This window comes from Oncorhynchus clarkii, chromosome 26 (genome assembly GCF_045791955.1).
Source record: "Oncorhynchus clarkii lewisi isolate Uvic-CL-2024 chromosome 26, UVic_Ocla_1.0, whole genome shotgun sequence".
Taxonomy (NCBI): Eukaryota; Metazoa; Chordata; class Actinopteri; order Salmoniformes; family Salmonidae; genus Oncorhynchus; species Oncorhynchus clarkii.
In genome coordinates, this window is record NC_092172.1 from 11,513,237 (window position 1) to 11,526,538 (window position 13,302).

General features: G+C 44.9%; 1 protein-coding gene across 1 annotated transcript; it reads left to right on the top strand.

Annotated features, from left to right (window-relative positions):
* Positions 1–439: 439 nt before the first annotated feature.
* LOC139384907 (zinc finger protein 507-like) lies at positions 440–11,896 on the top strand. Its single transcript, XM_071129809.1, has 7 exons — positions 440–554; positions 1,971–4,105; positions 4,562–4,679; positions 5,090–5,201; positions 6,928–7,032; positions 7,666–7,800; positions 7,954–11,896. The coding sequence occupies exons 2-7, from the start codon at positions 1,973–1,975 to the stop codon at positions 8,381–8,383; spliced, it is 3,033 nt and encodes a 1,010-aa protein (XP_070985910.1). The 5' UTR covers positions 440–554; positions 1,971–1,972; the 3' UTR covers positions 8,384–11,896.
* The last annotated feature ends 1,406 nt before the right edge of the window (positions 11,897–13,302 follow it).

Sequence of the window (13,302 nt, forward strand, 5' to 3'; positions counted from 1 at the left end):
TAAAATGCAGCAGATGGCAGCATTTTATCATGTTAACACCTTTGAGCGCTCGACAACTACATATTTACACAAACTAGTGGGATAAATGGTGAATAGAAGTTGAAGAGCAAGTTTTAGATTTAAAATATATTTGCTGGAGAAATGAAGGTCATGATGCACGACATTGAACATGAACCCCCTCAGTGACAGAGCTGCATGCACCTGCACTTTACCTCCGTTTGATATGCGTTTACAATGTCGTGCTTAATTGCATTTTACTACGTCATATTACTTGTGAATTTACACATATTACACACTCAGAAACCAATTCTGTCAGCAACTGTTCAGTGGACTTTTTGGGGAGGTGGGGTCCTGGTTCCACCCGATGTTTGTGTCTCAAAATACGGATTCCATGTTGGCCACCTGACCATTTAGGTTTGAGTCACGTGATCCGTTCTCCATCCTCGCCATTTTGCCGTGTGAGAGACAGAGGCCACTTTTTACTGCTACAGGATAAAGACCGTTTTTTTATTTTTATGTTTTGAGGCCAAAGATCACTCAGAATTGCCGAATCAGTAAGTACTTACCTAACCGACACATAAAAGTCGCATGATCCGTTGACATGTATTAAACGAGAAGCCAATTAAACAGCTAGATGTCTTTTACAGTGTGTGTGTAAGAGAGACTCGTGTGCTAGCCTAGCTTCAAGTGGCTGTCTTGTTGTCATGTACAGTGCGTGTCCTGTCCCCTTTTCCCCCAGATAAAGAATGTATATCTCTAGCGTTGGACTCCATCTTATCGACACACCTACGCTATTATTGTGGCTATGTTACCTGGCATTTAGCTAGCTATGAGGTTTTACACATCATTATTTTGCTTTCGTCAACCATCCACGCCTCGGTGTGTGCACTTATTTTTAGCCCGTTATGTCAGAGGGCAGTCCCCCTAGTCATGCACACATATCGATATCCCTGTTCATCTAGTTAGCTAGCTACTAAGCCAAAGTGGTCAGCTACCAAACCCTAGCTAAAACCTTAATATTACTTGAAAGTCTTGGATTTTAACAATCACTCAATCAATATACAGTAGTTTGGATTGTGCAAACGGGTGGGTATAATTTGTGGATCGTTCCAACAGGAATCTGTTCCAAAAACGTCATAAAGTACAATGTTCAACTAGTTGACGAATAGGCATCAATCAACTCACCACGTAGCTTATATTCTTAACGTGTTGTCCATGGGCTACCAGAGTGAGGACAGACATTTTCCGGAATAAACGTAGTGAGTGAAAAAAAGCGTATTTAAATAGCCCACCCCATACCTGATATCATACTGAGTTTTTGGGACAGATTCATGTTGGAACGTTCCACAAATTATACCGCACTGTGCAAACAGCTATTTGCCTACCCAAAACCTTTGTCACTTTTGCAGAAGGAACACCAAGTAGTACAGTACTGGAGAAGGTTCAGGGATATTTAGGCACAGGCTATTCCTTAAAAGCAGAACCCAAAGAAAAGGGAACCTGATTGTGGTCAGAAAGGGGAAAGTGTGGTACCAATTGCAGACTTTAATGTGCTTAACCACAGGAATGTCTTCCTCTAATGTGGCACTGGTAAATAATCATTCATCCTTATTAAAGTATCATTGATCTGCTTGACTGAATTACCACAGTGGTTCCTATCAAATATAATTATTGGATTTAGGAATGGTAAAACTAAATTAGGACTTTCAAAGGTCAGTACTGTACTCTGTGTGTACTCTGTGTGTACTCTGTGTGTACTCTGTGACCCCTGCTATGTTTTGCACACTTGCCCCAGCCAGGTCATGAACCTAGTAACACAACAGGTTTCTTTCTCAGTGTAGGCCTAAACAGATTTTGTCAACATTCGTTTGTGTGTGTCTAAGATGGAAAGAAGCATATTTGCAAAGAGAGCAATACGATATTTGTAAGATGAGTGTGGTAGTTTAAGTGGCTTGTTTTGCTTCCTCCAGGCATGGAGGACAGCAGTGGAGTTGCCATCCTGCTCCCCCTCTCTAGAGGCCAACAGGAGACTGTCTTCATCCCTGAAAGGGTGGAAACGCCTCCAGGTACCCTGATGGAGCCTAGGGATGATGACCAGAGGCAGCAGCAGGCCGCAGACTCCCTCATCGAGGTGATCGAGAAGCTCAGCAAGATCGTGGAGAAGCGCCCACGTCGATGTACCCTGGCTGGGAAGAAGAGAGCCCTCATGTCCTGTGCCTCCATCAGAGTCCCAGAGATCAGGGAGGGCAGTGGTGGATCCTCCCCCTGCAAGAGAGTCTGGGAGGTGGAGGAAGAGGTGAAAGAGGAGGAGATCAAGCCAGACAACAGTGCCCCTGCTGGCAGCAGTAGGACCATCACCTGTTACCAGTGCAGCCTGTGTCGGTTCCTGTCCCCGACCTTGAGCCTGCTGAAGGAGCACCTGCGGCAGCACGATGAGCAGCACAGTGACCTCATCCTCATGTGTTCTGAGTGTCGCTTCACCTCCAGCCACCAGGAGGAGCTAGAGGCCCATGTCAGGCTCCACTTTGACCGTAGCAACTCCAACAAGAACCCTGTATCCAGCCAGCAGGCCAGAGATGGGAATGAGGACTTGGGGATGGGGGGTAGTGTGGAGGACGTTGTGTTCAAAACAGCCATGGACTGTGCTGAGGAGATCCCTGCTAAGAAGAAGTGGTACAGCTATGAGGAGTCTGGGATGTACCGCTGCCTGATCTGCAGCTATGTGTGTGGACAGCAGCGAATGCTAAAGACTCATGCATGGAAGCACGCAGGTCTGGTGGACTGCTCTTACCCGATCTTTGAGGACGAGGCAGTGGCACCTTCCAGACAAGAAGCACCAGCACCTCCTGTAGCTCCTCCTGCAGAGGAAGCCATTGTGGTCCTCACCCCGGTCCCAGAGAACTCCCAGAACCTCAACAAGATGTCCACCTTCCAGATTGACCTCTGTGCCCCTGTGGCGGAGTGTAGGAATGAGGCCAGGACAGAGCCAATCACAGAGGAGAGGCTATCTAAAGACTCAGAGCCTATGTTGGAGGTACAGGTGACCACAGAGACGGAGGTGGAACTTGTGCAGGACTGTCATCAAATTACAAGCACAACAGACAGCCTCCTGTCATCAGCCCAGAAGATCATCAGCTGCAGTCCCAACAGTGCCGGCCATGTCAACGTCATAGTGGAGCGACTGCCGTGTGCAGAGGAACCCGTGGTCACCCAGCCCCTCCTCCCCAGCCCAGAGGTGGGCAGAGACGAGAGCCTGCTGGCTGCAGAGGAGGCGGGCCATGTGGAGAACCAGCCAATGCTTGCTTACAAGGACGAGCAGCAGGAGGTGGTGATTTGCTGGAGCAACAGTGAGAGGCAGCAGACCACCACGGACCCTCCACGTGACGAGAATGCTCCCCCAGCCCGCAGGAGGACCCACTCTGAGTCTCTAAGGCTACACTCCCTGGCTGCTGAAGCTCTGGTGGCCATGCCCATGAGGACCGCGGAGCACATCAGGAGCATCGTGGGTCAATGCTCCCAGAGCCCTGACACGGGCCAGAGGCTCCTGGAGATGACCACGGCTGCAGCAGTTTCAGCCGATAGAGCCCCTGCAGCGGTAGAGGAGCTGGCAGGAGTGGGCAGTGTGGGGTCAGCCCTGGTAGACCTGGAGCTACAGGGGTCCAGAGAGTACGGGCTGGCTGAGGGCCCCACCAAGGCTGGCATCAGCCTGTCCCTGCTGACGGTCATAGAGAGGCTGAAGGAGCGCTCGGACCAGAACGCCTCAGATGAGGACATCCTGAAGGAGCTCCAGGACAACGCCCAGAGCCAGCACGCCGGGGAGGTCAGCGCCTGTGGAGGGGGGGACCCAGGTAACCCTGGTGGGGGTCTGGTGGACTACATCCCTGGCAGCGAGAGGCCCTACCGCTGTCGCCTGTGTCGCTACAGCAGTGGGAACAAGGGCTACATCAAGCAGCACCTGCGAGTACACCGCCAGAGACAGCCCTACCAGTGTCCCATCTGTGAACACATTGCCCTGGACAGCAAAGATCTAGAGGGCCACATGATCAACCACTGCAAGACCAGGGTGTACCACTGCAAGCAGTGTACTGAGGCCTTCTATTACAAAGTGAGTAGAAGGACTGAAGAGAGCGGAATTAGGACAGACTGTGCGCCTCAATGTCCCTGGGCAGGGATGTATTATTGAAGTGGCTCCTACCTCTAGGAGAGAATATTGCTCTTGAGTTTTTGTTTCTCCATGACCCAAATTACAGTCATTTAAGATGAACTGATTGTTGAAGTGAGAGTTGAGGTGGACGTTTGTCTGGTTGGTGCAGTCGAAGAGGTTTAGTTTGATTCAGGGAGCAGAGAAGTAGCCTGTTGATTTCATTACCTTCATGAGACACCTCGTCCATTACTGCAGACGTCATTAAGTCCGTCATACGTCTGTGGTTTTTTCGGACTCCATAGATAGAGATGTTTTTTTTAGAGAGGGGAGGGTAGCCTGTGTGTTTTTTCCAGCCCCCAGAAGATCTCGTTAAGTTTTTATTTTTACTGTTGGCTTTATTACTGACCCTTTCCACAGAGTCAGCTGAGAAACCACGTTAGAGACCAGCACGGTTTGGGCGACACCAACGCAACACTAACCCCTGTCACTGAAACCACGGCAACCATGGAGGAATCTGAAAAGATGACAAATGACGGTGAGGAATTTGTCAAATGTATTTTTCAATGGAAAGAAGTGGAGGGCGCTCGACCAACGCGAGTCGAGGTGCAACACCCCCCCCCCCAAAAAAAAATGTTTTATTAATTGAAAAGTTAAAAGGGCAACGCTCGCTCACCATTAAAAATGCATTTTATTTAGGCGACTATTAAAAGCTTGAAGTTTCAGCCTTCATCAATGGCTTTCATCAGAACCATCAAGCCTTTAATAAAAATCTGGAATAAAATCATGTTTTTAATGGGGAGCGTTGACCAAACACGATCTGTCTTTTTAATCTAAATCAAAGAATGTTTCTGACTTATTATCCTCTCCACTACCCGTTTTGTTCATTTCATTTTATTGGCACCTCATCCTTTATCCACAATATTTAATGAGTGTTCCGCTCTCCAGATTCCATCAGTTCGCAGAAGGTGTACAGATGTGATGTGTGTGATTACAGCAGCTCCACGTACGTTGGAGTTCGGAACCACCGGAGGATCCATAACTCTGACAAGCCTTACAGGTTGGTGCTGTGTGTCTGCTGTCTGTGTTTTTAATAATGTCAATAGGATTCATCGTGATTGCAATCTGGATTCCTTAGGACTTGACATTCAAGTAAATTTGCCAGTGGCACACCAGGCCACTGCCAACTAAAAGCTACTGTCCCGAATTGGGAAAAAAAATACTGGCCTGGGTCAAGATCTCACAGGATAGTGGATGATGTGTGCATAATTACAATATCAGGTGATTTTATTTATAATTTGTGGCATGAGCAAGCTAGCCTGTAATAACCCTCCCTTCATACACAAATAATACAATTTTAACTTCCAAACAATATCATGTTCACATTGATTGTTTTCAGGGACAAAAATAATTGTGCCATCTCAAGAAGGGTGTTATTATTAGCAATTTTGAACAGTCAGCAGGCTACAGCTGTAGGGCCCTATAAAATCAGTTCCATATTTTGTTTGATATCGTTTTTGTTTTTCCGGGTTTCTGAATTTGTTCAGGTTTTCACACTTTTTTTTAAATAGAAAAAACAACAACATTTGGATGTTCCATTTTCAACAATGATTAAACCAGGTCTGGTAAGTATTTTGGGGAGGGTGTAGTTGCCTTTTTATTCAATTGTGCATCTAGCGAGAGACCACTGTTTGCCTAGTGGTTTTTCTGTACTGTACAACCTTGTTAGCATACCCATTGCTGCCTTAGTTAGCAGTCACAGGTAGATAGATATAAGTAGAAACATCTTACCTACCTCCCCTACCGCCGTTGGTCTTCTGTGAGGTGCTCCACGCAACAACCAGTTGGGAGCTGAGTACTCTTGCTGTCTGACAGATGATACCCCTCAAACTAGATTAGGTTCATTTTAGTTATCCAGTAATTCTCCTCTTTCCATGTTACCGATGACGTAATCATGTTGCTTACTCAAATCCATCAACCAAGACACTGCATCTCAGTGCAAGAGGCGTCACTGCACTACCTGGTTTGAATCCAGGCTGCGTCACAACATCCGGCCGTGATTGGGAGTCCCATAGGGCAGCGCACAATTGGCCCAGCGTCGTCCGGGGTAGGCTGTCATTGTAAATATGAATTTGTTCTTAACTGACTTGCCTAGTTAAAAAGAATAATAAGTATAGAATCTAGATGTTATGATACAGAGCTCCAGCAGGGGGCAGTGAGTGTTAAGTAAACATCAACCTTGGCTGCAGTCTACAGCTGGAGTATTTCTCTCAACGCAGCACCCATGTAAGCGGATCGGCCCTGCTCTGTGTACACACACACACACACACACACACACGAGGCGGCGTCTGGGTGGGGGGTGGAGATCTTATTCTCTAAGGCCACACACATCTAGTTAGTTTTCATTTTTTACCACTATAGACCCTCAATAGAGCCCTTTCATGCAGGGGAGTGCAGTCTTTCTACTCTTGTGCTTTAGTATCCTTGACTCACTTCAAACCACTCCACAGGGAAGCACACGCCTTTTAACTAAGGCCATCTTATCCATTTGAGCCACACAGTGTATCGCATCTCTGAACATTGTGCTGCCAGCTACCCTTTCAGCTTAGCCTCGAAACAAAATAGCCGTCAAGACAACAGTATGGCCCTCCAGGCTTTTCCTGCTGTACTAGCCAAAACAGAATAGTAAACGGAGCATAAACAGCCAAGCACAACATGAACTGTCTAACAACTAGGCCTGTACAGAGATATTCCCTCTAATTCTGGCCAACTCTCTGGTACCGTAGGTGCTGCAGCTGTGACTTTGCCACGACCAACATGAACAGCCTGAAGAGCCACATGAGGAGACATCCCCAGGAGCACCAGGCTGTCCAGCTACTGGAGCAGTACAGGTGAGGACCGGGTCAGGGTTCAGCTACTGGAGCAGTACAGGTGAGGCCCGGCTCAGGGTTCAGCTACTGGAGCAGTACAGGTGAGGACCGGGTCAGGGTTCAGCTTCTGGAGCAGTACAGGTGAGGACCGGGTCAGGGTTCAGCTACTGGAGCAGTACAGGTGAGGACCGGGTCAGGGTTCAGCTTCTGGAGCAGTACAGGTGAGGACTGGCTCAGGGGGTTCGAGGTCAGAGAGGGGAGACTTGGGCAGGGGAGTGGGAGAGGTAGAGAAAGTAGGCCTATGTGCTTCGAAAGAGTCTGGGGATGGAGGAAGAGCCAAAGTGTAAGAAGAACCCATCTCATCGACCATCAGAAAGAGCTCCTAATGAACTCTGCTTTTAGTGTCGATATAGAGGATGTCTGGGTATATGGAGCATGATGTCGACAGTACAGATAAGCGGTATCAGAGCATGTGTGCCACTAGGTCTCTCCCTGAGGAGTCTTTAGTGCGGCTGATCCCTTTTGATATAATGGAGTGGAGGGGATTAGTGGACCCCAAGCAGCATATTAAATCAGCCGCTACTGCTACAGGCTTGATCCCGTTCATTTCTCTGTTCCTTTCCCCCCATCTCACGTACTCCTTTCGTTTTTCAGGTGTTCACTGTGTGGCTATGTGTGCAGTCACCCTCCGTCCCTCAAGTCTCACATGTGGAAGCACGCTGGCGATCAGAACTACAACTACGAGCAGGTGAACAAGGCCATCAACGAGGCCATCTCCCAGAGCGTCCGGTGAGTGGGGGTGGGGGGGGAGGTTTTAACGGTCTGCCTTTACCATCTGTAAAGCTTCTAGACTGAAGCCTGTGTTTGGGTCCCAGTGAACTGGGATGTGTAGGGTCATGTCTCTGTCTTGATGGTGAGCCTGCTCTCTCTCCCTGGCTGTAGTTCCCCCAGTGCCCCGCAGAAAGTTTCAGCAGTAGGGGAGGCAGTGGCAGAGCAGTCTGGTGTGGTGCATTGTGGGAAGAAGGAGAGGGTCTTTGTGGACCCAGCCCCACTAGCAGAGGTTCCTGTGGACAGTGTGTTTGGCGGTGGCTCAGGGCCAACAACAGAGCTCATCCAGTGGTCCTCCAGAGAGCAGGCCCCACAGAGCGACAACCCCCAGCACAGCCCCCAAGGGAAGGAGGGGGTCCAGTCCCGGGCCGGCATGGAGTATTGTGTGCTGCTGTTCTGCTGCTGTATCTGTGGCTTTGAGTCTACCAGCAAGGAGAGACTGATGGAGCACATGAAGGAACATGAGGGAGACATCATCAGCATCATCCTGAACAAGGAGCAGCAGGGAGCAGCCCAACCAGCAGAGGGCAGCACAGCACAGTGAGACAGCATTTACCCCTCCCCTTACCCCAACAAAGAACCAGGAACCTACCCCCTCACTCACACTGAGTCTGATTTTAACAGGGAAGTACTGTACCGTGCATCTTGTTTTCTGGTTCTTAATTTTATGAACTTAACAGAAGGTTACAAAAAGTGTATCAGTTGGAGCTCAGACATACAGAAAATTGGATAACTCCCATTTCAAGGCGTTGCAGTAAAATGTTCTACCTGAACAAGTTCAGACACGTTTAATACCTCAGAAAACAGACATTTCCATATTTTCAAATGGAGCTCAGTCGATTCTACTCAGCAAACATATATTGACCACATGGCAGCTTTTGTATTAAAATACTGTAATATAATTTAATATATTTAATCCTTCACATTTATAGTTTATCTGTGGCACCTGCCCTAGGCTATACAGAGATGCCATCTACTTGCATGTTGTGTTCATCTTAGCTATATTCAAAATGGGTTAATACAACCTGGTCTCAGAGCATTTCGTATTATTCTGTACATAAATCTGAGACAATCGATATTTTGCAAATTTGTAACGGCTAATGTTAGCCACCTAGCTAGAATTTGTAACGTTGCATACGTTTAGCAAATTCATAACATGTTGTACGTTTTGCAAATTCGTTACATATAATACAAATTGTAATTCTTAACATATCATTATGAAATGGATGATTTACTTCCACAAATTAATACATACCATACAAAATGTTACACATCATACTAATTTGAGTGTCCTGGATTTACGTTTACGATGTTACGTCTAGTCTATGAGACCAGGCTGGTTAATAATATGTATCAATGTAGGCCTATGCATGTTGGTTTCCGTTATGTCGGAGCAAAGGAAAAGCCTTATTTTATTTAATTCACTGTTTGATTCTATTTTGACCTATTGGACCTCTGGTACGTTTATGGTAATGATGGGCCACTTGAGGGTGGTTTCCTAAAGCTGTAGGATAGATAGGCTGGTAACAAGTTGCTGTTTTACCAACATTCACCACGGCGTCAAGGCTTCTTGAGGCAGAAATCGGTTAGGAAGGAATTTCTACGGTACGATCAGTCAATTATGGTGCATATTAGTGGTCATTTTAGACCCCGGCGAGATGGTAAATGGACAATCATTGAACTTTGATTGCAGCCAACACCCAACTGTGTTTAGCTTCGGCTACGTATTACTGTTCTGATTACGATAATCATTTCTAGATTCATGTTTTAGCTCAACAATTGCCAAGTTGATCACTTGAATATGATAAGCAGTTCCCAAAGTTTCTCCACATAGGCCTAGCACTTGTCGATAATGGATGGCTGGAGTGATTGACATCCTAGCACAGAGCTGTGTGCTAGCATAGTAAACCTATGAATGAACCTGCTATTCCTATCTCTGTGTGCTGTGTTGACCAATAGCGGAGGGTGATGTATATGACCAGCTTTTCAAGTGATGGGGCCTATAGGCTACTGTAGACTGACGTTGAATATGGTGTTTTCCGTTTGACTACCTCTGCTAAAGTATTTCCAAACTTCACTCACCTTTCCATTTAGTTTCACACTAAACATGCTTTGGTATGCAGAGTGGTGACTTGGAAATCATTTCCATGCCCTTACTGTTTTTACGTAGACAGATAGGTGTAGGAAATGATGATCAAATTAAATATCCATAATTCGAGGGATTTCTGGATTTGCGTTTGTGTAGCTCAATGTGTCAAATTAAATGAAATCGTTATCTTCTGCACGCTGCACGCTATAACTCTCATTATAATGGCAGATTATTCCCATGTTAATTTACAATTCAAAGTACTAACGTCAGGAAGACCGTGACGGTCTGCATTTAAACCACACTTAATTCCCCCACCCCCAATTTACATAGTTTGCATTTTAATGAGTGGTTCAGTGAATTAAAGCAAGAGACAAGCAAGCAGAACCACATGCTGATCATAGGCCACTTTCTGCTACGTATAATCTATCTGGGGGGTTTATATGATTCTATTTGTGGACGTACTGTAGTGCAGCTTCTTGCTGTGTCTTTCTGAAAGCCTAATGATCGTCTTACCTATGCAGACCATGAGACAGAGGGGATACGGTGGGAAGGGGAACTGACTAGTGGCCTAAGTGAATTGATTGGTGGTTGTGGGTCAGAGGTGCAAATAGTTTTGGATAGATCTGACGTCGTATTTCTTGTGGGAAAGCTTCAGGTTATCTGAATGTTCAATGTGAAAAACACATCGGCGCTGCAGATGTTAACTCAAACCGGTGCACCTGGCACCGACTACCAGACCCCGTTCATAGGCACTTAAATATTTTGTCTTGCCCAATCCCCCTCTTGAGTGGCACACACACACACAATCCATGACTAAATTGTGCTAATACATTTGTTCCGTAGTTTATGTCCAGTCTGCTGGTGAAATTGCATACTCAATTAGATATATTACTATGCTTATTTATCTCTTATACTACTTGTTATTTGTCTATTTGATTTGGAAATGTTAGATTTCAGATGGTGATGCATCCATGTGAGTCTACCACTCTGGCTTTCATTTCAGAAATTAGGCGATGAACTGACATGAGAACCTGGATGGGAGGGAAAGGTTCTTCTAGGTTGTGTGACATCTGATGTGGATGATTTTGACATGTTCTTTGTTTGACTTAACCAACCCTTATCCCCAGGTCCCTACTCAATTCAACTACAGGGTGCCATGTGATGCGTAACCGTCAATAGATTGTGCATTTTCAAATACATTTTAATGTGCTATTTTTGCTCATCCTGTCAACGTTTGTGCCTTTTTTTGGTCTTTGAGTCTCTAAGAGAGTCTCTCGTAGTCATTAGCTAGCTATTTGTTATAGGCTATGTCTGCCCGCGGGTGCTGTTGTGCGCCCATCTGTTCAGAATGATAATCCAAGGAGGTCGTGGGTGTTATTCAGTCAAAGCTGAATAGCCTCTGTAACGCCAACCCCTTGCTCTGTGATGTATCCCACACACTGGTTGGAGCAACGTTGTTTCCACATTTCAATAAAAGGACATTGAACCAACGTGGAATAGATGTTGAATTGACGTCAGTGCCCAGTGGACTGGGCCTGTACATAATTAGTTGAAATACTGTAGTATTGCAAACTGACTTTTTTTTTTTTATATAATCTATTTTTTAAATATATTGTAAAGAAAAAACACTAAGTCCAATGTTTTTTTTGTTGCTGAAATAAATACATTTGCTAAAATGTTGGAAAATGGGTGTGCTTTTTAATTGGCTATATAATGTATTTGCGGGGAGTGTTTTTTTTTTTTACACAGAGCTGCATGCGTTTCGAGCCAAAGTTAGAGAAGGTGATATCTCTCACTTTTTACACTGTTAATTAACGCTGTTCAGTGCTTAACTTGTTTCAAGTTCAGTGTGTATTCGCTCCGGAGGCCACAGAGCGATGCTTGCTATCTATTTATTTTGAGCATCATAGACAGTATTATGTCATATCTTTGCCTATGTATTTTTGTAATAAATACTTTGTGGATGAACTGTGGTTGTTTTTTTCTATTGAACAAGTGTCTGGGTCATTCCATATGATTTTTTTAAATCACTTTTTGACAGCACCCGTTTTGATTTGAATGAAACCTTCCATACATGTTTGCCCATGGTAGAAGTGGTCAGAAAGTGACATGTTGGACCTGAATACCAAAACATTCAGGAGTTAAAGGTGCTCAAAGTTGACCCATTTTGCATACCCCACCCTACCATGAGAGAGTCATGTCTTCATTACTGAAAAAGATAAACGGTTGAGTTTATCATTTGAAAGTTTACAAACAAGGTTGTCAAACTATTTTATTTATTGAAAAAGTTTTTGGTAAAATAGTATTTTTTTTTAACCTTTACGCATTTTTAGTTAATTGTTACTAAACTTCAAAATTGTGTTTATATGATCATATGCACAGTGTACAAAATATTAGGAACACCTTCCTAATATTAAGCTGCACCACTTTTTGTCCTCAGAACAACCTCAATTTGTCAGGGCATGGACTCTAAAGTGTCAAACGATAAACGCAGCAGTGTTGCATTTCAACAGTGTACCTGCTAAATTGGAGTGGTATGAAGGAATATGTCCAATCAATTGAATTTACCACTGGGGGACTCCCAAGTTGTAGAAACATCTCAAAGATGCTCAATGGAAACAATGGGTAAGGCCTATGACCAAGAAGGAGAGTGATGGAGTGCTGCATCAGATGACCTGGCCTCCACATCACTCAACCGCAACCCAATTGAGATGGTTTGGGTTGAGTTGGATCGTGGAGTGAAGGAAAAGCATCCAACAAGTGCTCAGCATATGTGGGAACTCCTTCAAGACTGTTGTAAAAATAATTTCAGGTAAAGCTGGTTGAGAGAATGCCAAGACTGCAAAGCTGCCATCAAGGCAAAGGGTGGCTACTTTGAAGAATCTCAACTATAAAATATATTTTGACTTGTTTAACACTTTTTTTGGATACTACATGATTCCATATGTGTTATTTCATAGTTGTGATGTCTTCACTATTATTCTACAATGTTGAAAATAGTAAAAATACAGAAAAAACCCTTGTAAGAGTAGGTGTGTCAACTTTTGATTGGTACAGTATATATATATATTTTTTTTTAATCATGTTTTTGACTGCACTGGGCCTTCAAAAAACGTTTTTTCATGAAATTCTAAAATAGTTTGACAACCCTGTTTGTAAGTTTTCCAATGATGTCAAACTCAACCGTTTATCTTTTTCAGTAATGAAGACATGACTCTCTCATGGCAGGGTGGGGTATGCAAAATGGGTCAACTTTGAACTCCTGAATGTTTTGGTATTCAGGTCCAACATGTTGCTTTCTGACCACTTCTACCATGGGCAAACATGTATGGAAGCTTTCATTCATCACTGGACCTTAAAGTGGGAATTGCTAC